This window comes from Camelina sativa, chromosome 15 (genome assembly GCF_030686135.1).
Source record: "Camelina sativa cultivar CO46 ecotype springtype chromosome 15, ASM3068613v1".
Classification (NCBI taxonomy): domain Eukaryota; kingdom Viridiplantae; phylum Streptophyta; class Magnoliopsida; order Brassicales; family Brassicaceae; genus Camelina; species Camelina sativa.
The window spans coordinates 24578598-24603502 of NC_141894.1; the positions used below are offsets into that span (position 1 = coordinate 24578598).

The following is a 24905-nucleotide window of genomic DNA, read 5'->3' on the forward strand; positions in this document are numbered from 1 at the left end:
CACCAATTTCCGTCAGAGTCTTTCCCCTTTGCATGCAGAAGTAGAGGCTTTTGTTTGGGCTTTGCGCTGCATGATTGGACATGATTTTCGAGACGTAGCTTTTTATTCAGATTGTTCAGACTTGGTGAAGATGGTGTCTTCCCCTCAAGACTTGCCGGCGTTCAAGACCTACCTCGATGACATAGAGTTGGACAGGGAGGAGTTCTCGTCTTTCTCTTTATCTTTTATTTCCAGAAGTGCTAATGTTAGTGCGGATTCTTTGGCACGCCAAGCGCGTACATCACCGCAGCATGTTTTGTTTGTAAATTATTTTCCTTCACATTGGCTCATATGAGCTGATCAATTGTTGTCAAAAAAAAACAAAAAAAAAAAGATTGGGCTTTTAATGGGTCCAAACGGTCTCACATCTTTTTTTTTTGTCGGCAATATATTTTTATTAGAAAAAGTAATTTATATTACATAACTTGGCTTACTAGTTCTTGCTTCCTTAGCTAACTTATCAGCAGCAGTTACGTTTACATTACGGAGAATCTTAGTAAAAGAAATCTAAACAAAAGATCGACTAAAATTCATAATATCATGCAGATAAGTGGCAAGGTTGGAGTGTTCATTCTGATAGTTCCGTTCTTTTTCCAAATTATGAAGGAGTTTTTGGAATAAGATAGATGGATCTCCACAAAACATCACATTGTTGTACCCGAGCCTTTTGACGTGGGAAACTGCTGACCTTAATGCTTCAGCTTCGACTTTAAGAGGTGTGTTCATTGGATTGATGGATGCCCTCCCTTTAAGAACAAGCTGATGATCTTTGTTATAAAGAACCCAACCAATTCCTGCACATTCAGAAGGAGAGACCCATGATCCATCAACAAAGCAGCAGTACTCATTGGCCTTCAGATTAATATCTCGTTTGCTTTCTGTTTTTGTCAAAACCTGTTTTTCTCTCTCTTGAGATTTTCCAACCTCTATCTTTTCTTGATTATAAGTTAAGCTATCTTTCCATTGTTATAAGTCCATAAACGCTCTATTGATAATGAGTGGGATTGACAGCGTTTTATTTCTTGAATAGAAGATCATTTCTTGCTTTCCAGATATGCCAACCAATGAAAGGGGAAACGCTTACATCATTCCTTTGGTTGTTATTTAAATTCAGCAAGAAGTCCACATTCTGATAAACAGAATTTTAAAAAGGAGATGTACCTGATGTGGTTCCAGATCTCCTTACTTACTCTACAATGAAAAAGAAGGTGGTTAATACTCTCTATAGCTTCACCACACCTGTGACAATTATCATCTTGTAGTATTTTTCTCTTCTTAAGATTTTCTGCAGTTGGTAAAGCATCATGAAGACACCACCACCAGAAATGCTTAACTTTTTGTGGAATATTTTGGCTCCATATATTTGAAAAAGTCTTAGAAGATGTATTATTTGAAACAAAATTTACCATGAGGGAAGCTTCATTGGAGAGCTTACGTTGAAGATGATAGCCAGATTTTACTGTGTATACACCATCGTTAGTGTGCATCCAATTTATTACATCAGCTGACCTTGTAATAGAAGGACAAATGATTTATGTGAGGAACATCTTCCTGATCCCTGATGCAATAAAGAAGCTCTTCATTCCAACCACCCTGTTCCAGCAAGTCGCTAACTTTCAAGTTAGGATACATACGTACTCCAGGACCAGACGATGGCCTAGGTGGATATACTTGGAGCCAATTGTCATTCCATACTTCAATATGTTCTCCATTTCCAACTATATATTTTAATCCATGAGAAATCAGCTTTGTACCTTGGATAATGCTTTTCCATGCATAGTTTGTATTTAATTTAACTGGTGCTTTGAAGAGGCTTGTCTTTGGAAAATATTTTGCTTTAAAGACTCTTGCCATAAGTGAAGATAGTTTCTGTAGGATCCTCCAGCTTTGCTTAGCCAATAGAGCGATATTAAATTCTTTCAAATCTCTTATCATTCAACCTCTAACATTCTTTGAATCAACAATTTTTTGCCATGCCACCCATGGGATCTTATGCTTTTCCTGGCTGCTTGACCACCAAAACTGTCTCATAGCTTTTGTAATCTAAATGATTATTCTTGAGGGTAAAAGGAAGCAAGACATGCTAGAGGTAGGGATGGCTGTAACAATTGATTTGAGAAGCACTTCCTTACTTGCAGGTGACAGGAGCTTAGTATACCAGTTATCCATTTTGACATATTCTTTGTGCTAAATAAGAAAAAGTTTGTTTTGTTTCTTCCAATAAACTCAGATAGTACAAGATATCTACCAAAACCTTGCGTTTTATAAATCTTCAGTAGTTGGCAGAGATGATGTTTTTTTATCCGAATCCAACCCTTTGCTAAATGTAATAGCTGATTTCTGAAAATTAATGGCCTGAAGCTTGTTCAAACGGTCTCACATCTATCCTTGTTGGTCATATAAACTTGTAATAACTTCTAAGTTGGTTAGGCGGCTATGAATTCTTTTTGCATTCAATTTGCCAAACTCAATAATGATTGTGTCAGACTCACGTGAACATTATTCGGACAATCCATATTCCATACTATATAAATCAATCAATAAATTACTTTAGTACGAGGTCAGTTAGCAGTTAGCCCATATTGGTGAAGGAACAAAATAGTGGGGTCGGAACTGAACTGCTTATTTTCTAGTAAAATACAAATAGTAATTCTAATAATTCCACGACACAGTATCGATTCGTGGGTCCATTATCTATATGCTATGTTACATACAAATATACAATTATTGCTACTCACCATCTCCCTTTCCACACAAGGATAGTGTCTTAACAAGAAAAAAATAATATGTAAAATAATTATTTTGGTCAATGTGAAACACTATAACTAAAATATTAAATATTTCTATCAAAATACTTTTCTTGAAATTTTCATTGTTTTTACGACATCTATAATATAATATTAGTATTTTATAATTAATTTTGTTGTTTAATAAAGCATTCCAAACAAAAAATACATATGCACAAAAATCTAAATATGGAGAAGAATAAACGAATTAAGATATCTTGCACTAACGAGTTGTGTAGTATTATTCTTTAAAAAAATCTCACCACAAGCTTTAACTCAAACCAAAGAAGAAACCATGCTTGAAGAAAGAGATGCTTGAAATGAGTGAGGCCAAGAATTGTGTAACAATGAAGAATAATATATATATTTAAAAGTCTTTTTTAAGTCTTTTAAAAGTCTTTCAATGCAAGTTCAAAAGTTTGCCTAGACTATATATATTACTACTGCACAAATGCACGAATTATTGTATAATAGAGTATATTAATTCATTTAAACGTCATTAACATATGTTTGCACTTTTATTTCTTCAAATCATATAATATATATATATAGTATAATTTAAATATAATTATACATATATACCTCTTGAATTTATTTGTTTTTTTATTGTTCAGCTTTGATAATAATTTTCATTAGTATTATTGAGCATTTGAGGTTAAAAATATTATTAATTATTTTAAATAAAATTTTGTTTTCTTTCTTATTTTATTCTTAATTAAAAATGCTAAATAAAATTGGATGTTGGGATTTGGGTAGTTAAATGGATAATTAGTCAAAATTTTGGGTGTTAAAAGGGTTATTGTCGAAATCCATTTCAGTGAAAAATGAAGAAAAATATAAGCACAAGTTTTCGGAGGATAGTGGAAAAACTATGGTAAATATATGGTTTTGTTTGGTTATCAAAATAAAATGAATTAAGTCTCTATTTATATGAAATGATGAATTTTTGTGTAATAATAAATGCAAAATGACCAAAATATTCTTGTTCTTCTTCCTCGGTGTTGGTCTATAAACCCTAATTTTTTTTTTTTGTCAACTAAACATTAAATTAAAAGATAACTCCAAGATTAGTTGTCCAAACAGGAGGGTAAGAGTTTATAAAAGAAATTTCAGAAACTAAAGTTCTCGAACAACGAGCAAGACAATCTGTCCTCACATTTGATGCACGCGTGATCTTGGTTAGAGTGAAGGAGGGAACGATTATACAACTAAACCCTAAACCCTAATTTGAAGCTGCCTATTTATTTCTTTTGCAACTATTAGTCGTTATACCTTGTTATTCTTATAGTTTCAACCCTAATATGACAGCTCTATGAAAGGAAATCATAGTTAGAAATTAAAAAGTTCTCAATTTTTTTTTTGCCGATTTATTGGCCGACTATAGTAAAATCGCGGCGGTAAGGAGCCGCCGAGCATGTAACCGGTGATTATACGGCCGCATAAGCCGATTTTTAAAATAGGGCATAAAATAAAGGAAAAATAAATGTAAGATATATAGTAAACAACAAATATAATCATCCATGTATAATTTATCGTCCATGTGGACTTAATTTTATGGATATGAAAGATTAAAATTGTTTGATAGTTGACCATGACTACTTTATCAAACCATAATTTTTTTAATTAATTAGGTATTCATATGTTTTTTTCTCTGATCATCCAAAAATAAGTATCCATCTATGCATGTTAACCATCCACATAATAGTGAACAACATCAATGAATTTGAAATTTATAAAGAATGTAAGGCAAGAATTCAAAAATTTGGCCTAATTTAAGGTTTAGGATTTACTGGTTGGGGTAGGTCAATTTCATGTTTTCTAGTAAAAGATCTTCAAATTTGGTTACATTTGTTAAAATTGATATAAAATTAAATTTGTGATCATGGTTTATGATCTAAGGTTGAGGTCTAAAGTTTAGGGTTTAGACTCTAGGGTTTATGATTTAAGATTTAGGGTTTAGGGTTTAAAGTTTAGGGTTTAGGGCTTAGGGTTTAGGGTTTAGGGTTTAGAGGTTTAGGGTTTAGGGTTTGAGGTTTAGTATAGGTTAAAATTGCTATGAAATTAAATTTATGATTATTATTATGATCTAAGGTTAAGGATTATAGTTTGGGATTTAGGCTTTAAGTTTTAGAGTTTAGGGGTTTAGAGTTTAGGGTTTAGGGTTTAGGGACGTGTATAACTCATCGTCCATGTGGACTTGATTTTAGAATAAGTATAGTATCCACATAATTAGACATTATTAGTGGACGTGTATAACTTTAGTTTATGGACATAAAATAAGTATCCACATAAATAACAAATAAGTATCTACATAAATAGTTTTTGGTGGACGTGTATAACTCATTGTCCATGTAGATTTGATTTTAGAATAAGTATAGTATCCACAAATAAGTATCCACATAATTAGATATTTTTAGCATCCACATACCAATCAACAAATATTTCATTATAATTGGATAATATATATTGTTTGATAGTTAACAATGATTATTTTACCAAAACACAAGTATAACTCATCTTCCATGTGAAATTTATTTTATGGACATAATATAATTTATAGATTTGTCACAAATAATAAAAACCATTCCATTGAAACTATTAGTATCCACATAATAAGACAGTTTTTACATCCACATAATTGTAGTATATGTATTATAATTAAGGGAAAAAACAAAGTATATGTATTATAATTATTCACTTTAAATATAGTAAAATGGATCTTAAAATGTAGAAAAAATAAAATTATAATGAATCATAAAAACAAAATCAAAAATATATGTCATAACAATTAGATAAAATGATTACAAAGAGAAAGAGGAAAAAAAAGTGAAGAAGGAAGAAGGAAGAATAAGAAGAAGAGAGAGATGCAATTTTTTTTGTTTTTTTTTTGCAACCATTCTAAGCCATTAGATCCAAATTAGTAATTGAAATCCAATAGTCTAGGATGCCACCAATTATACACTCATCTCTAGCCGTCGGATCAAATTCTTAGTTAGAATCGGACGGACCTTAATACAACTGCTTTTTTTATTATCTAGTTACACATATGTTTACATGATCAGGGCTAAAATAGTCTAAAAATCACGTGAACAGTATAAATGTTGGCCAAAAAGTGCCTCTTGGTCAGAAAGTGTGTCAAATGAACATACTTTTAGTAAAAGTGTGTCTCAGTGCAAATCTCCCTTTTTAATATATAAAATGACTAAATTCTAAATCCTAAACCCCAAATAATAAACCCTACCTCCTAAAAATTATACCCTAGATATAAAATAGAGAACCCAAACCTAAAAAAAAATTCTAAAAAGTAATTTAACATATTGCTATTGTGTAAAAGAGGATAAAAATGAAAATGTTCAAAAAAAAAAAAGATATTTTTGAAAAGGATTAACTCAAAAAGACATTTTTAACAAATTCTCTTTTTAATTATTATTATCTATTATTTATTTTAATATAATGATATACATAAATTTAGTTCAAATGGGTACTAGGTAATATCCCACGTAAATGTGTGGGTTGTTATATAATAAGGCATATTAATTAATTTAAATTTAATTAATAATCACAAAAATATAACAAATTAATTTAAATGTCATTAACATTTCTTCACACTTTTATTTATTCAAATCATACAATATCAAAATATATAATTTATTTAAATATAATCATACATACATATCTTTTGAATGTAACTAGGATTTCACCCGCGGTACACCGCGGGACTAAATTATAAATTATTATATTTTAAATAATATTTTTAATTTATTTAGTTTTCAAATTTTCAATTAATTAACTTTTTGTCTAATTAATTTAAAATTTTGTTTAGATTTTTTTCTTCTTCTTCTTCTTACGTTTTATAAAATTTATAACTTAATTACATTAAATTTGTTATTAGATAGAATATAAAATTCTAGATTTGTTTTGTTCTCTAGAACTAAACAGAGATATATGACTATATAGTATGTTTGTGTATATTTTTATGTTTATTTTTTTTGGAATATTAAGAATGTGTTATCGTATGTGTAATATTTTGTAGTTCTTTTACTAAATAATTTATAAGTTAATTTTCAAAAATATGATTACAAATCTATAGTATATATGAGATAAACTAATAGTTTTAGTGTTGGTTCTATATTCCAAACCCGCTATGCTAGGCGGATCAGGCAACATATTCAAAGATTTTTAATCCGCAAAAACTCATCATATGAAATCCGTGAAAGTAAAAGTTATTTTTAAATATGTAATACAAAATAAAAATAAATCTGTGAGCAAGCAATATCTTTTATATTTTATTATTATTCTTTGAATAAGATATCAAATTGAATGGTAAATATGTTTGCTACCTTTTAAAATCATACCGTTAATTTTTTTGAATTATATATTTTATATTTGATTTTGAACATATATTTTAGGGGGAAATCAATACGTTGAGATCAAAAATCTCGGCCACAAATCCTCCTCCAAAATCGAAAATCAATTCGTTTTTTGGTTAGACCGATTGTTTAAGAAATTTGTGTATGGAGAAAATATTGTTTTGTAAAATTGGAAAATTAATATTAATTACATCAATTATAAACTTAATACTTAATGTTAAAGCCAATTGTTTTGGAAATTTATTTAGAATATGAAATCTTGTTTTCAAAAATAGAAATTTAATATTAATTAATTAAATAAAAATTAAATTAATAATTAATACTAATGGCAGTCTTGTAAATAGGTGGCAACTTGAGGATTTATTTGCTAAATGTACTTGAAAAATATATATAGATTTGTTTTTTTTTATTGAACCAAGTATTAAAATTGACGTGTCAAATTGAAACTAATGAAAACGACATGATAAGTTTCGAAAAAAGGAGTAATGTAAGGATATCAAAACAAAATTGACGTGTTAAATTAAAATTAATAAAAACATAAAAATGCCAGTGTGAATAAGAATGATATTATGTTTTATTATATCATCGGCCCCTATACTGTAAGGAAAGTGATTTTTTTTTGGTTCACGAAAAACATAATTTTTTTTTTCTTTGACAACTCAATTTTGACCTAATCCTATTGAGAGACAGAGAGAGACAAGGAGGCCCTGTCCTGTATTTAAAGTGAGGACCGTATCCATTCCCATATCAATCGTTCCTTTTTCTCTCATTGTGCTGCCAAAAAAAAAAAAAAAAAAAAAAAACTTGTAAACAATGGAGGCTGATGCTGCATTGCCGTTGCCTCAAAACAACAATTTAAAGGTTGAGGTGAAAAAGCAGTTACGGCTCTCTGCGCCACTAATCGGCGTGAGCATACTGCAATATTCCCTCCAAGTCATCTCAGTCATGTTTGTCGGGCATCTTGGCTCACTCCGTCTCTCTGCGGCATCCATCGCTACCTCCTTCGCTTCTGTCACTGGTTTTACGTTTCTGGTCAGTAACCTAATCTCTCTTTAATTAGAAAAATCCTGAGAGAAGAAATTATGAAGGACTAGTGTTGTTGTTAGGTAGGAATAAGTGGCAAAACTCATATTAAATTCAATCTCTAAACAGCAGAGGGGCTCATAGGGTTGATATTTGCTATACCAAAATCATATTAAAAATAGTCTCATTCTCTGGCATATTTTACAGATGGGAACGGCAGGTGCGCTGGAAACACTTTGTGGGCAGTCATATGGGGCAAGGCGGTTCGGGAATCTAGGCATCCTCATGCAGAGAGCCATGTGTGTTCTATTGGTGCTCTCTGTTCCTCTGTCAATAATCTGGGCTAACACAGAGCACATTCTTGTAATAGCCCACCAAGACAAGTCCATCGCTAGGCTTGCAGGAACGTATGCACAGTACATGATCCCGAGCATCTTTGCGTACGGACTTCTTCAATGTCTTAACAGGTTTTTGCAAGCACAAAACAATGTGTTCCCTGTGTTTGTGAGCTCTGGAATTACAACTGCACTTCACGTGCTTCTATGTTGGGTCTTGGTATTGAAGTCTGGTCTAGGATACAAGGGAGCTGCTCTAGCGATTTCCATCTCCTATTGGACTAATGTTGTTCTCCTCTCCTGTTATGTCAAGTTCTCACCTTCTTGCTCTCACACCTGGACTGGCTTCTCTAAGGAAGCTCTGACCGATATTTATACTTTTGTCAAGCTTGGTTTTCCTTCTGCAGTTATGGTCTGGTGAGTGGCTTTTCTAATGTACATTTGCTTCAGTTTCATAAAATTTACTTCACATAGTATCATGATTATTAATTCATATATGCATATGACAGTTTTGAGATGTGGTCTTTCGAGCTATTGGTTCTACTGTCAGGCCTGCTCCCTAATCCAGTTTTGGAGACTTCAGTCCTTTCAATTTGGTAAGATGGATTACGTCTTAACCATTTGTCATTTTTACCTTGTTTTACTTAGTATAAAGGTCATCCAATCTCTGTCTATTTCCAGCCTAAATACTTCATTAACTGTCTGGATGATCCCGGTTGGCCTCGGTGGTACTGCAAGGTAGTAAGCACACAAACATAAACGAGCTAATGTTATATGTTTATAACTGCACAAAGTAATTTACCTCTGTTATCTACCTTGCAGCACAAGGGTCTCAAATGAGCTCGGAGCAGGGAATCCGGAGGTGGCAAAGCTGGCTGTACGCGTGGTTGTAACCATTGTCATCGTTGAGGGTCTGCTTATCGGATCTGTTTTGTTGCTTGTGCGGCATAAATTGGGATATGCTTTCAGCAGCGACCCAAAAGTCATCAAATATGTAGCATCAATGATACCAATTGTTGTTGCAGGCAACTTCCTCGATGGCTTTCAATGCGTTCTATCAGGTTCTTAACACATCTGTTTCAAAAAAAAAAAAAAAAAAAAAAAAAAAAAAAAAAAAACTTAAGTTACTTTCCTTGCAAGTGAAGCAAAAATTATTTCTGGTTAATGTTCACTTTGGTTTGGTACGTTGTCTCATTTTGGTTGTAGGGGTTGCTAGAGGATGTGGATGGCAAAAGATTGGAGCATGCGTGAATCTCGGTTCATATTATCTTGTTGGAGTGCCCTTGGGTTTGCTTCTTGGTTTCCATTTACATCTCGGTGGTCGGGTAAACACAGTGCTTGAATTCTCTTATTGCTTCTAGTCTATGTATGAGTTCAAGTGCAACAAGATAGTTTATCAATTACAGACCTGTATGATATAACCAACACACGTTCTTCAACATAGTAATATTGAGTACTGCTATATCGTTTCTTCAGGGGCTTTGGCTGGGAATTGTAACTGCCCTTGTTGTTCAAGTGATCTCTCTTTCCCTCATCACCATACTTACAAATTGGGATAAAGAGGTAAAACAGAAAACCTGTTATGATTTACTTTGGATTTCAAATTGCTGTGCCTGTATGCATGCATATTCATTGTTTACCCCCATACTAATACTCCCTCCGTTTCACAAAGAGTGTCATTTGAGAGAATTTTTTTTGTTTCACAAAGAGTGTCATTTTACATTCTAAGGAGTGTTTTAATGCTAATTTTTTTTTTACCCCTAAACCCAAAGCTATTTTCATTGAATTTAAATCATTAACTACTTATTAAATAGCGGTAAATATGTATAATTCTAACTTTTCTTAATTGTGTGAAATGTGTCAGAATGACACTCTTTATGAAACAGATGGAGTATTTTCTTACTAATTATTATTATTTGTTTTTAACTTGGTAGGCCAAGAAAGCATTAGCCAGGGTTAGGTCTTCAGATCAGGCAGATGGAGAAGCAGAGTGATCGTGCGTGTTTCTTCCATTACACTAGTTCCCGTTGGTAGACTTAACCTGTGCTTTTATAGTTTTATTAGCAAGCCCTAGTATAAACAAGAGATTCAAAATTGAGACTCCCAAGTGTCTTTTGAGAACGAAACCTGTTTTTTCTCTAAAATTATATAATATTTATTTGATCGGATCAAATTGATCCAGTAAGCAAATATGCTCAAGCCTAGCCCAACTAAAATTTCCCCACCAAGCTCAAATATCCCTCTTTATTAATTACATGTGTTATTATTTATTTATTATACCCAAAGGCTTCACAATATCCAATCAAACAAACAAACACAACAAAACCCAAAACGAAACAAATTCAAAGGATTCCTCCCCATACACTCACGAAAACATGAAAATGGGAATTGGTTTAGTTTCTCTTATAGTTTTTATGGCTGTGATGTCTTCGACAAGGGTCCCTGCTTAGTCAGGTAGCACAAACGTGTTGATTAGCTTGTCGCCATGTCTCAACTACCTTTAGCCGGAAACAGGAAACTCTACCTCTCCTCCGCAGCAATGATGTCGTCAGTTTGACTGTTTGGTAGCGTAGTCCAATCGTCTCCTGACTGTTTGTGTGAAGTCCTTAACGGTGGTGGCTCTCAGCTAGGTATCAGTGTTAACCAAACACAAGCTCTTGGTCCGCCAAAGGCTTTTGTAATGTCCCAAATCTAACGATATGTATTATGTTTTATTCCAGGTGGTGGTGGAGGTGGTTCAACTCTCCTGCAGAATCACCAAATTCTTCAGGTAACCGAATTAAAACAGATGTAAGGAAGAAACACCAGTCTCGAAAATGGTCTTTATGTTATCTAATGCATCCATATGGCAAATTTATGTTAGGACCAGGAAATGGATAGAAAACTGTGCCAACAGGGGAAGGAGGCGGACCATCGTCTGATGGGAGCTTTATCATGTTCTCATTTCCTCTTCTTACCTTCTTTTTTTTCCGCAGCTTCCTACATGGCTACATCGCAATATTTTGAGTAACTGATTTTTCATTTTTCCCATCCATGGTTTCTACTCAAACCGATGAAGCTACTCAGATTGTTTTCTTTATTTTTCCCTAGTTTCTAAAAATAAAACTTATTTTTGTGCTTGTGAGAAATTATTAACCTTTATATTTTTGGACCGAGTTATTCCGGTTTGGTACAGTTGATCATTTCCAGATTCATAAGAAAAAAACCGGCCTTTACTTACGTCTTCTACTCAAATCCCACAGACACACTTTTGATTGCTAGAGAGAAACCAAGATTCATGTTCAAACGACGATAATGGAATGAGACAATCATTTCTCAAGCTCGCTGGTGATCTCTCTTCTCTCACGGATTCTTCACCATTCGCAAAGCTTCTTGATTCATGCATCCGAGCCAAGTTATCAGCAACTGATGTCCGTTGTGTCCATGCTTCTATCTTCAAATCCGGTTTCTCAAACGAGGTCTTTATACAGAACCGTCTCATTGACGCGTATGCGAAATGTGGGTCACTTAACAATAGTCGCCAACTGTTCGACGAAATGCCTGAACGAAATGTTTACACTTGGAACTCTGTTGTGACGGGTTTGACCAAGTTAGGTTTTTTAGATGAAGCTGATTCTTTGTTCCGGTCAATGCCTGAACGCGACCAGTGTACTTGGAATTCCATGGTTTCGGGTTTTGCTCAGCATGATAGGTGTGAAGGTGCTTTGTTTTATTTCGGTATGATGCATAAGGAAGGGTTTGTGCTAAATGAATATACTTTTGCTAGTGGTCTTAGCGCTTGTTCAGGTCTGAATGATATGAATAAGGGTGTACAAATACATTCTTTGATTGCAAAGTCGCCTTGTTTGTCAGATGTGTATATAGGTTCTGCTCTTGTTGATATGTATTCCAAATGTGGTAACGTCAATGATGCTCAGCGGGTTTTTGATGAGATGGGTGATAGAAACGTTGTCTCTTGGAATAGTTTGATTACATGCTACGAACAAAATGGTCCTGCCCTGGAAGCTCTCAAGGTTTTCCAAGTGATGTTGGAGTCTAGGGTTGAGCCAGATGAGGTTACATTAGCAAGTGTGATTAGTGCCTGTGCAAGCTTGTCGGCGATTAAGGTTGGTCAGGAAATTCATGGCCGTGTTGTTAAAAACGATAAGTTAAGGAATGACATCATTCTAACCAATGCTTTTGTGGATATGTATGCAAAGTGCAGCAAATTAAGTGAAGCTAGGTTCATATTTGATAGCATGCCTATCAGGAATGTAATTGCAGAAACTTCCATGATCAGTGGGTACGCAATGGCTGCAAGCACTAAGGCAGCTAGACTCATGTTCACCAAAATGGCGGAGAGGAATATTGTTTCATGGAATGCGCTAATTGCTGGCTATACTCAAAATGGGGAAAACGAAGAAGCACTGAGTCTCTTTTGTCTCTTAAAGAGGGAATCAGTATCCCCGACCCACTATACTTTTGCAAATATCCTCAAGGCATGTGCAGATCTTGCAGAGTTACATGTCGGCATGCAGGCTCATGTCCATGTCTTGAAGCATGGGTTTAAGTTTCAATCTGGTGAAGAAGCTGATATATTTGTTGGCAATTCCTTGATAGATATGTATGTAAAATGTGGTTGTGTAGAAGATGGTTATCTTGTATTTAGGAAGATGATGGAAAGAGATCGTGTTTCCTGGAATGCGATGATTATTGGGTTTGCACAAAATGGTTATGGAAATGAGGCTCTTGAGTTGTTCAGAGAAATGCTTGATTCTGGAGAAAAACCAGATCACATTACCATGATTGGTGTCCTCTCTGCATGCGGACATGCTGGATTTGTTGAAGAAGGACGACATTACTTCTCTTCCATGACCAGAGATTTTGGTGTGGCTCCGCTTAGGGATCACTATACGTGCATGGTTGATTTGCTTGGTCGAGCTGGATTTCTCGAAGAAGCAAAGAGCATGGTCGAGGAGATGCCCATGCAACCAGATTCTGTTATATGGGGTTCACTGCTTGCTGCTTGTAAAGTACATAGGAACATCATGATAGGTAAATACGTTGCAGAGAAGCTTCTAGAAGTAGAAGCGTCAAATTCAGGACCATATGTTCTTCTGTCTAACATGTACGCTGAGGTTGGAAAATGGGAGGATGTGATAAGTGTACGGAAGTTGATGAGGAAAGAGGGAGTCACGAAGCAGCCAGGCTGTAGTTGGATAAAGATACTAGGACATCTTCATGTTTTCATGGTTAAAGACAAAAGGCATCCTCGAAAAAGGCAGATACACTCACTTCTTGATATTCTAATAGCAGAGATGAGACAGGAACCAGATCATGCCGAAACAGAATCACTTTCGTCTGAGGAAATGGATTGTCTTTGGGACAATGCCATGTAAGTGCTTTTTGCTGGATTTGTTTTCTTTTTGTTGTAAATCTATTCTCTTTACTTGAAAAAAACTTTAGGAAATAGAAACAGGTAGTAAGTGAGAGACGATAGAATCAATGGAAATTTCACTTTGCATAAACAACACCTTTCTTTAACATCTTTGGCTGCTGTACGAAGTAAATAATTAAACACATAAACAAACCTGTAACCCAATGTATTTCAGAGAATATATTATTGTTACCACATTTATTAAACAAGAGTGGTTTTGAAACTTCTTTGTGAACATCTACACCTCAGAATCGCATAAGAAATGAACCTGTAGAACAAGACAAAACATAGCATGATCACAACGTTTTTCCATCTATTTTCCTCTCCATACCTTTCTTCTTTTAGTAGATCCTCCTCTGTCATCAAGCATTTTCCAAATCCATACTCTAAACACTTGCTTGATTTGGAGAACTCATTAATCAGAAATCCTTCAAACGGGTACTTGAACAAGGAGATGTAGTGCATGAAAATCCAGTAATTAGGGATCTCATGGTTTGATATAAAGTAGCCAGAAAACAGAAAGAAGGAACCCATCACACCAGAAATCACTGAGTTTCCAACAATGAAATTAGGAACCAGTGCACTAAAGCACACAACCACTGAGTTTGCTGTGTAGAGGATCAACCAAATTAGGAGCAAAAAGTGCAGAAATGCCATGAAATTTGGGTTCAGTCCCACCAGCCAGTACACTGGGACTGAGAATAGAATAGCTAGGATGAGCAGAAATGGCAAGTAAACAAGTCCATTGGCGACGGCATATGAGGACACTCTGTAGCTTCCACTAGATGTTTCCTTCATCAGAATCTCTCTTTCTTGCAGAAATATAGGGAGTGCCTCTATTGTTGAAGTTAGCAGGAAGGTCAGTATGAATGCAAAGAGCCCAACTCTTTCTCGTGCACCTTTTAAATCTTCTTTGAGATTATGAAAAATTAGACCGAGGACAATCCCTGAACCTAACATCTGAACTGTCCTGCACGCGAAAAGCTCCTTGGTTCTGAGAATGTTCTTGGAGAACCTATGAGTGAGTATCATAGTTTCTTCAAGTCTTGAATTTGCAAAATCTCTGGTGAACTCCGTTGCTATGTTCATCGTTCCTACATCAGCAACCCTTGTTTGTTGAAACAGCTGTTGTAGTGTGAATTTTCCACTTCTGCTCTCCCCTTGATTATCTTCTGATCTCTTCTCTTGTAATGTTTTTTGTGATGTTAGGATATGAGCTTCTCTTCTGCTTTCCTGTAGCCGTTGCTGTTTTGTGATGGGTTCGATTGATTCAATGGCAAATTCGACGATGTTTTCATGGATAGGAGGGTGCAAACCGTTTGACCTTAAATACACTCCAAGCTGATCCACCGAGCCCTGCTTTAAGGTCGAGCCATTGGCCAACAAAAGAACAGAATTGAACTGTTTGACTATCCGAAACCCTGGTTGGTGGATACTCAAAATAATGGTCCGGCCTCGTGTTTCAGCCATGTGCTTGAGCATGTCTATGATCTGTAGAGCCGAAGTACTATCAAGACCAGAGGTCGGCTCATCAAGGATCAAAACTTTGGGGTCGTGAATAACTTCAACTCCTATGGAGACACGGCGTCTCTCTCCACCCGATATCCCTCTGACGGTATCATCGCCAACACGAGCTGTTGCAACAGCTTCAAGCCCAAGCTCATGGACCAACAACTTAACCCGTGATCTCAGCTCGTCAGCAGGGAGCTTTAAACGCAGCTTAGCACTGAACAGAAGGGTTTCCTCAACCGTAAGCAAAGGAAACAGAGTGTCCTTTTGGGTGACATAACCAGAAATTTTCTTGAAGTTGGCTCTATCCACCGGTCTCTTGTTGACCAAAACCGACCCGGTTTGAGGGATGAGTCTAGCAGCTAGAATTTCAAGCAAAGAAGACTTCCCTGCACCACTTGGGCCAACAATGGCAAGAATCTCCCATGGTTTGGCTCTGCAGGTCACTCCTTTTAGTACATGCTTGACTTTGTTGCCGGATTTATGCTCTAGCTTCCACGACTCTTCCTCTGTCTTAACAGTCTGGTCAGCTTCCGGCCGCGGTTTTTGAGTAAAGAAACCGAAAGGATTAACATTAATCTTCCGTTCAAAGATGTTATAATCAATATCTAAAGCTTCGATCTCACATCCTTCCTTCTCCATTGATGAAGAAGCTTTGCTCTCTCTCTCTTTCTCTCTTTCTCTCTTTCTTCAATGCTATAGTAGCTTAAGGAAAAGGACAAGTAATAGAACAATACCAATTATATATGATCTCTTTTGTGGTTTTTTCTACTGATGTGTATCATGATTATAATAAACTTTGATTAGTATTGGATTGGTCATAATGGTTCAAAAGACAGCTAGACTCCTGTAACTTGTAGTATTGGATTTAAGTGAAGAGAGTTGAAAATTTTAAGTCTGGTCACGGGCCATTGTTTTCTTATACCATATAAATAGAGAGAGTGGTTCACATGCCATTGTTCTTCTCTGTAACTTTTCCAAGAAATGAAGAGTCACGTGTTCCTTTGTGCCCATTATTTACTTCCATATCTGTAATCTATATACTACTTGTCAATTTGTCATGTCTTCACCAAATTTCAATTAAAAAATAAAAAAAATAACATTGTTAAAAAGTTGCCGACGTCTTCAAGAAAAGTGATTTTCAGAAATTTGTTTTGTTAATGGAATTATTACTTTCTTCCATGATTACATGTATTGACATTTGACACTAATCTAACTTTCCCCTAAGAAATGTTTCTGTAACTACAAATGAGGCGTTACGTCTTTACTGCAAGTTTCTCGGTTCAAGTTAATGGCGAGCTGGCAGGGTTTTTTGTCAGTGCACGAGGACTGAGACAGGGATGCTCCCTCTCTCCATACTTATTCGTCATTTGTATGAATGTTTTCTCCCATTTAATCAATCAAGCAGCTGTTGAGAATGGATATGGCTGTCACCCCCGCTGTCATAATCTCCTCCTTACCCACTTATGTTTTGCTGATGATCTTATGGTATTTGCTGACAGTACTCAACCATCCATTGAGGGTGTAATCCAAGTTTTTGACGAGTTTTCTAAATACTCAGTATTAAGGATTAGTCTTGAGAAGTCAACCCTCTACATGGCAGGAATTTCCCATGCAGTTCAAGAGGCACTTCAAACAAAATTTCCTTTTGAGGTTGGTACGCCTCCGGTCAGTTATCTTGGCTTGCCACTCCTCACTAAGACAATGACAAGTCAAGACTATGCTTCTTTGTTGGCAAAGATTCGACACCGAATAAATACATGGACAGGTCGGTTTTTTCCTATGGGGGACGGTTACAACTTATCAAGTCGGTTCTCATGAGTATCACACATTTTTGGTCCTCTGTTTTCAATCTACCAGGTAAATGCATGAAGGAGATCGAGAAACTATGCTCCGCTTTCTTATGGAGTGGACCTGAGCTAAAGACTCATTCTACAAAGGTAGCTTGGGTGGATATTTGCTTACCTCACTGTGAAGGGGGATTAGGATTAAGGCCATTGAAAGAGATAAACAATGTTTGTAGTCTCAAACTCATCTAGCATTTATTTTCAGCAAATTCACTATGGGGACAGTGGGTTCACACCTACCTCATCCGCAAAAGTTCTTTTTAGGAAGTGGTGAACTCGTCTTCGCAAGGTTCTTGGATGTGGAGAAAACTACTTAAGCTCAGAGACCTAACAAAAGACTTTCACCGCAAAGAAATAAACAACGGTCAATCCACTTCTTTTTGGTATGATCGCTGGTCTCCCATGGATCACTCTACGATTTGTTAGGCAGCAGAGGTTGTATTGATCTTGGTATTCTTAAGCATGCGACAGTCGAATCAGTAATGCTTACTCATAGAGCTCGAAGGCGTCGCGTGGATGTCCTAAATCAGGTGGAAGTAGTTATTGAAACGGTCAAAGCAAAGCAAAGCAAAAACCGAAGTTCTAGACTCGTGATACGTGGACTCAGCTGCGTATAGCGAAACCAGTGTGTCCATGGAGAAAGGGTGTATGGTTTTCACAGGCCACACCAACGTTTGCTTTCATAACATGGCTGGGTATGCTTAATCGCCTCTCTACCGAGGATCATATGCTGCGGTGGAATGGAAATGTTGACTCCTCCTACTCCTTCTGCAATAGAAACAAAAAATCACATCTTCTTCCAGTGTTCATATTCATTTCAGATTTAGAGTCAGCTAACCTATTGGTTCCTTGGCACCCACTCGACCGCAGACTGGGACACTCTCAAGACACTCATCTCTGACACAACTCTCGATAAGACTTCTCTGCTGTTTCTGCGTTACTCCTTCCAGGTAATGGTTCACTCCATCTGGCAGGAGCGTAACAACTGCAGACACGACGAAAATCCCCTTTCTGCCCAGCATCTTGGCAAACGGAACCATTCGCAACAAGCTTCTCCACCTTCTGAACTCAGGCCACAAAGACTACATAGATATCCTTGTAAGCTGGTTTTCTACCAGAAATTAAGTTTACTCTTTATGCATTAAACTAAAAGACTTGGCATTGTTGCACTTGTTGTAAAAAAACGGTTTTTTTGATGAATAAAATTTTACATTCATTTATAAAAAAAAAAAATTACGACAAATATCAAAAGAAAACTACTTGGTATAGCCACGAATTATTAAACGCCAAAGACGGAGCCACGTTAGAAATATTTTTGGCTAAATTGGAAAACACTAGAGCTATGACTATTCCATATCCAATATTTTTGCCACCAAGTATTCATGGCTATACTACTATATGTCGATGCCGAACCTATGATTACTTTTGCACTAGCTCATTTAGCCAGAGTGTTTATGTGGCTATAATTGGCCACATAAATATTGTTATCCTTCCTCTTATTTATAAATTTACATTTTCAGTTATTACTAATTTTTAATTTTATTTTAACATAAGTAAATAAATTAGAAGGTCATACTTGATTTCTTTTTATAAGTTTCTAATTTTATTTGGTATATGATTGGTGACTTAAGTATTCTGAGAATCACCTTTTCATTCACTTTTAGACAATAGGGTGGCGAGAATTTGTTTTTTTCTCTCTATTAATAGCTATAAAATTCTTTTTTTTACAACATAGTATAAGATTGGCTCAAACAAGTCAATACGAAAGAACATCGTTTATATAGGTAACTAAGTGCGGAACTGTGCGAACTCATCGCGCTAAATTATCCGCTTTACCATTCTGAGAGCGAGGAACGTAGACTAAGGAAAAAGAAGCAAACTCCTCTTTATCCGCCTGAATGTTCTCCAAATAAGGCGTAAAAGCTGGCCACTCGGAAGGCGAAGACACCATTTTCACTAAGTCGGAGCAGTCGGTTAGGAAGACAACAGATTGGTTATCCGCTCCAATCATACAGCGCATAGTCCAGACAAGGGCTTCAATCTCGGCATGAAGAGAGGAGAGACTACGACAAAGGTTGGCAGCTCCCATAGTAGGGGCGTCACCCTAGGGCGACGTGCAAAACCATCCTTTACCCGCATAGCGATCTGCTGCTTTCCAAGAACCATCTACAAAACAAGTATAACTCGACAAAGACCTAGGAACCCCTAATCCCCCACTTCCACCAGGAACAACCGCAATGTTAATATCTGATGGTAATACCATATCCTCTGTCTCAGCCAGAGCCCATGCTTTTGCCTCATCTTCCGCTAACCGCAAAATTGCAAGGGGGTTTGAATCAGATTACTGAAAAGTTTATCATTGCGCGCTTTCCAGATATACCACAGATTCCAGAAAAATAATTCATGTGTTGGAACATTCGTAAACCGCCAAAAGAGAAAATCCATGTTCGTGAAAACAGACTCCGAAGGGAAAACACCTAGGGCCGTCGGGAACTGCAACAAAGCCCAAACCTGTCTAGCTGGCGGACATTCGAAGAGGGGATGATTAATCGTCTCCTCCCAAAAACCACAAAGGCCACATGTGGCATCACAACTCATACCACGTTTCTGTAGATTAGATGTAACTGCCACACAACCAGAAAGCACTTGCCACATGAAATGACAAAGTTTCAGTGGACACCTAATTTTCCACACAAAGGCCTGAAGAGGTACAATGTCCGGTCCAAATACTTTTGGCTCAGCGGGAGCCGTCATATTTGAACGAATAATATGTTACCCTGATTTTACCGAATATTTACCAAACTTAGTAAAATGCCATCCCAGCAAATCCGGTTTATCCGGTTGTCGCAAAGGCAAGGCAGAAATTAAAGCAACATCTTCCGGTACAAACGTTGCTGTACGCTGAGCCATATCCCAGGAGTTAGAACTCCTGTCAATAAGATTTGTAACTCGGAGCAGAGAGTCAGAAGGCGACCCTGTGCTCAGTGCTGGTCTCGGGGTTGAGCAGGGATCCATGGGTCAGTCCATACAGAAATGGAATCACCAGATCCTACCCGTTTAATAAGTCCTTTGTTAACCAGAGAGCGAGCAGAAACTATACTCCGCCACCCATAAGACGGCGAGTAAGATTTAATTGGATCCAAAGGATCAGAATGTCGATAGTATCGGTCTTTAAAAACCCGTGCAAAAAGTGAATCCGGTACAGTGATCAAACGCAAGAGCTGCTTCGCTAGCAGAGCGGTATTATAATCATTCAAGCACTAGAATCCCAAACCCCCTGCATCTTTACTACTACACAGTTTATCCCACGCTACCCAGTGTAACCCTTGTGATTATCCAGACGAGCTCCACCAAAAATTAGAAATTGCACTAGTCAACTTCCTCGTAACCGTCTTAAGTATTCAAAAACATGACATCACAAAAGTAGGAACAGTCGTAGCAACGGACTTGATCATTATCTGGCCGGTCACCCACTTGCCCATGATTGCAACCTGTCCTGAACGAACGAAAAGATTTTCGTCTTAGCCCCACCCAGGCTTTCCGGAATACCTAAGTAAGATCCCATACCACCCAAATTTGTGATCCCTAGAACCTCTTTTAACTCTTCCCTGAAATCATTATCCACCGTATGTCCAAACTGGACCGAAGATTTTTGAAAATTGATTTGTTGGCCAGAAACTTGTTCATACTTCCTAAGGATCCTTAATACCACCTCGCATTGCTCCTTTGTGGCCCGACAGAAAAAAAGACTGTCATCCGCAAATAAGAGATGAGAGATGGCAGGAATGGCAGTCGAAACTTTGATACCAGTAAGAAGTTTCATCCATTCTGCTTTCCAAAAATGTGCAATAAGCACCTCCGTACAAAGGATAAAGAGATAAGACGACAAAGGATCTCCCTGACACAACTCCGACAAAGGATAATGGAACCATATGGTTGACCATTAATCAAGACCTTATATGTTTTATTAATGGCTATAAATGTGTTTTGTGAAAGAAAAAAAACTGCAAAACACATTTTCTTTAAAGATATCATAATTAATCATTCATGTAATATTTACTTTATTATGGGGAATTTTTTTAAAAAATCGGTTAGCAAAACACCTGAAATTTTTTTTTTTAAAGTTCTAATAAAAGAAAAGAAGACCAAAAATAGAGATTATCAATGATGATGCTTGACTCGTTGAGTAGAGAGGACGATACGGAACACCACCAACTTTGAATCCATTCCCTTTCCCTCATATGGCTTAACGTGTCCTGCAAAATTAACACACAACAAATCTTTTCAATCAAATTAGTTTTTTCTTAGGATCAAAATGGCGACAAGTGAAGAAAATAGTACGGAGGCTTCCATAATATGTTACGCACCAAGCATGATCACCACCAATGGAGTTTGGCAAGGCGATAACCCTCTTGATTTCTCGCTACCTCTCTTTGTTCTTCAGCTAACCTTGGTTGTTGTCGTCACTCGTTTCTTCGTCTTTATCCTCAAACCCTTTCGCCAACCTCGTGTTATCTCTGAGATCCTTGTGAGTAACCAACCACAAATTCTCTTCTTCTGACTTTTTTTTTTTTTTTTGACCCGTGGTTAAGAAGTTTCCAACTCATGAAGATTAAGTGAACTGACACATTCTTGATTTATTTCTCTAAGTTTTTAACATTTTAAAACATATTGTTTGATCTTAATCTTCAGGGTGGAATCGTGCTAGGGCCATCAGTGCTTGGGCGCTCCGAAAAATTCGCACACACCATCTTCCCTCAAAGAAGTGTGATGGTACTTGAAACAATGGCTAATGTGGGTTTACTTTACTTCCTTTTCCTGGTGGGTGTAGAGATGGACATCATGGTGGTTCGCAAGACAGGGAAGCGAGCTCTAACCATAGCTATTGGTGGTATGGTCTTACCATTCCTCATTGGTGCCGCCTTCTCTTTCTCTATGCACCGATCAGAAGATCACTTGGGGCAAGGCACCTACATACTCTTCCTCGGTGTTGCACTCTCCGTTACTGCATTCCCGGTACTTGCGAGGATTCTTGCTGAGCTCAAGCTCATCAATACCGAGATTGGACGGATATCAATGTCAGCAGCCTTGGTTAATGACATGTTTGCTTGGATTCTTCTTGCCTTGGCCATCGCCCTGGCCGAGAGTGACAAAACTTCATTTGCCTCCCTTTGGGTCATGATCTCTAGTGCAGTTTTCATCGCCGTTTGTGTCTTTATTGTCAGGCCAGGCATCACTTGGATCATACGTAAAACCCCTGAAGGAGAGAACTACAGTGAGTTCTATATATGCCTCATCTTGACAGGAGTTATGATATCTGGCTTTATTACCGATGCAATTGGAACACATTCAGTCTTTGGGGCCTTTGTCTTTGGTCTTGTTATTCCCAATGGGCCTCTTGGTCTCACACTCATTGAGAAGCTTGAAGATTTTGTCTCTGGCCTTCTTCTACCTCTTTTCTTTGCTATAAGTGGTCTCAAGACTAACGTAGCTGCCATCCAAGGTCCTGCCACTTGGGCCACTCTTTTCTTTGTTATATTCCTCGCTTGTGCTGGAAAAGTCATCGGTACCGTTATTGTCGCATTTTTCCATGGCATGCCAGTTCGTGAAGGAATCACTCTTGGCCTGCTCTTGAACACCAAAGGTCTTGTCGAAATGATTGTGCTCAATGTTGGAAAAGACCAAAAGGTTTTAGATGATGAGACCTTTGCTACCATGGTTCTTGTGGCCTTGGTTATGACTGGAGTCATCACCCCTATTGTTACGGTCCTTTATAGGCCAGTGAAGAAATCTGTTTCGTACAAGAGACGAACAATACAACAGACGAAGCCAGACAGCGAGCTTCGAGTCTTGGTTTGCGTTCACACGCCGCGTAATGTTCCTACTATTATCAACCTTCTTGAAGCTTCACATCCTACAAAGAGATCTCCCATATGCATTTACGTTCTCCACCTTGTTGAGCTCACGGGACGAGCATCCGCAATGCTAATTGTCCACAACACTCGTAAGTCAGGACGACCAGCGCTTAACAGAACTCAAGCTCAATCAGATCACATCATCAACGCCTTTGAGAACTATGAACAACATGCTGCCTTTGTAGCTGTTCAACCCTTGACAGCTATTTCCCCTTACTCAACAATGCACGAAGATGTTTGTAGCTTAGCAGAGGACAAACGTGTCTCCTTCATAATCATACCATTTCACAAACAACAAACAGTTGATGGAGGAATGGAAGCAACCAACCCGGCCTACCGTTTGGTCAACCAAAACCTACTAGAAAACTCGCCTTGTTCAGTTGGAATACTCGTAGACAGAGGACTCAATGGAGCCACAAGACTAAACTCAAACACTGTGTCTCTCCAAGTTGCTGTTCTGTTTTTCGGTGGTCCGGACGACAGAGAAGCCTTGGCCTATGCCTGGAGAATGGCTCAACATCCTGGCATCTCTTTAACCGTTTTGCGGTTCATTCATGACGAAGATGAAATTGACACAGCTTCAACACGAGCGACCAATGAGACAGACCTAAAGGCACCCAAGATGAACATGGACCATAAAAAGCAAAGACAGCTTGATGATGAGTACATCAATGCATTCAGGACGTCAAATGCAGATTTTGAGTCAATTGTGTATATAGAAAAACTAGTGAGCAATGGGGAAGATACGGTTGCAGCAGTGAGATCAATGGACAGTTCTCATGATCTGTTTATTGTTGGAAGAGGAGAAGGAATGTTGTCTCCTCTCACCGCAGGTTTAACGGATTGGAGCGAGTGTCCTGAGCTGGGTGCCATCGGAGATTTGCTTGCCTCATCAGACTTTGCAGCTACTGTGTCGGTTCTTGTGGTTCAACAGTACTGTGGATCATGGACACAAGAAGATGATATGGATTTGCCTGAGAGTCCAGTAATTTCACATGAAACAAAGTCCACATATGTTTTAGAGAACCCACGTTAGCCAAAATATTCAGATTTTGTGTATCTATACAAACACCCTTCATTTTCTTTTTTTATGTCGTTTCTTACAAAATGTATTTTAGAAAACTATAAGTTGGTTTGGTTGACACCCCCAAATTTGGGTGTTTACCAAAAGTGATTAATTTTCACATTAATTTTGTTTTAGATCTTTCCATGTATTGTATGTCCAAGTGACATTCAAACCACATTGTTATATGAAAATAGTTTAAGAATGCATGGGTAATTAACTCACACCCTTGACTTGAATTGTGTCATGAGTGGAATATTTTGTAAAGTACGTATTTTATTGAAAAACACAAGAAACTCATCTAAACTTCTAACAAGTCAAGGGTGTGAGTTAATTACCCATGCATTCTTAAACTATTTTCATATAACAACAACCAGATGAACTCGAGATTTGATTTCTTATATGAGAATATATTATCTGTTGTGACCATCTTCATAAATAATATAAGGACGTTAGTGTTACAAAATTCGTTTTTGGTGATAGAAGTAATATGGTTTCTTAGGGTATGTGCAGCGGTGTGGGACAAATTTTGGTTCTTCAAATATATTAATCTTATTTTCAGAGTTTCTTAAGTTTGGTATGAGCATTGGTGTCCTTCACAG

General features: G+C 37.1%; 4 protein-coding genes and 2 pseudogenes across 6 annotated transcripts; 4 read left to right on the top strand and 2 right to left on the bottom strand.

The window, feature by feature from the left end:
* Positions 1-7764: 7764 nt before the first annotated feature.
* On the top strand, positions 7765-10743 carry LOC104748658 (protein DETOXIFICATION 17). Its single transcript, XM_087488898.1, has 8 exons — positions 7765-8227; positions 8426-8970; positions 9063-9149; positions 9235-9291; positions 9376-9614; positions 9760-9878; positions 10030-10116; positions 10488-10743. The coding sequence occupies exons 1-8, from the start codon at positions 8009-8011 to the stop codon at positions 10545-10547; spliced, it is 1413 nt and encodes a 470-aa protein (XP_087345024.1). The 5' UTR covers positions 7765-8008; the 3' UTR covers positions 10548-10743.
* A 65-nt stretch (positions 10744-10808) lies between these two features.
* On the top strand, positions 10809-11681 carry LOC104747276 (non-specific lipid transfer protein GPI-anchored 5-like; annotated as a pseudogene). Its single transcript, XR_015582460.1, has 2 exons — positions 10809-11323; positions 11417-11681. The product of XR_015582460.1 is annotated as a non-specific lipid transfer protein GPI-anchored 5-like (transcript).
* Positions 11682-11852: 171 nt separating this feature from the next.
* Positions 11853-14060, top strand: LOC104747275 (pentatricopeptide repeat-containing protein At2g13600). The gene has a single exon (XM_010468886.3). The coding sequence runs from the start codon at positions 11853-11855 to the stop codon at positions 13929-13931; it is 2079 nt and encodes a 692-aa protein (XP_010467188.1). The 3' UTR covers positions 13932-14060.
* LOC104747274 (ABC transporter G family member 5 pseudogene) lies at positions 14035-16364 on the bottom strand (annotated as a pseudogene). The gene has a single exon (XR_015582459.1). The product of XR_015582459.1 is annotated as an ABC transporter G family member 5 pseudogene (transcript).
* Positions 16365-20791: 4427 nt separating this feature from the next.
* On the bottom strand, positions 20792-21148 carry LOC147927048 (uncharacterized). The gene has a single exon (XM_087487277.1). It carries the CDS (start codon positions 21146-21148, stop codon positions 20792-20794), a length of 357 nt encoding a protein of 118 aa, XP_087343403.1.
* A 425-nt stretch (positions 21149-21573) lies between these two features.
* On the top strand, positions 21574-24527 carry LOC104748659 (cation/H(+) antiporter 15-like). Its single transcript, XM_010470266.2, has 2 exons — positions 21574-21853; positions 22018-24527. Exons 1-2 carry the CDS (start codon positions 21641-21643, stop codon positions 24274-24276), a joined length of 2472 nt encoding a protein of 823 aa, XP_010468568.2. The 5' UTR covers positions 21574-21640; the 3' UTR covers positions 24277-24527.
* Positions 24528-24905: the final 378 nt, after the last annotated feature.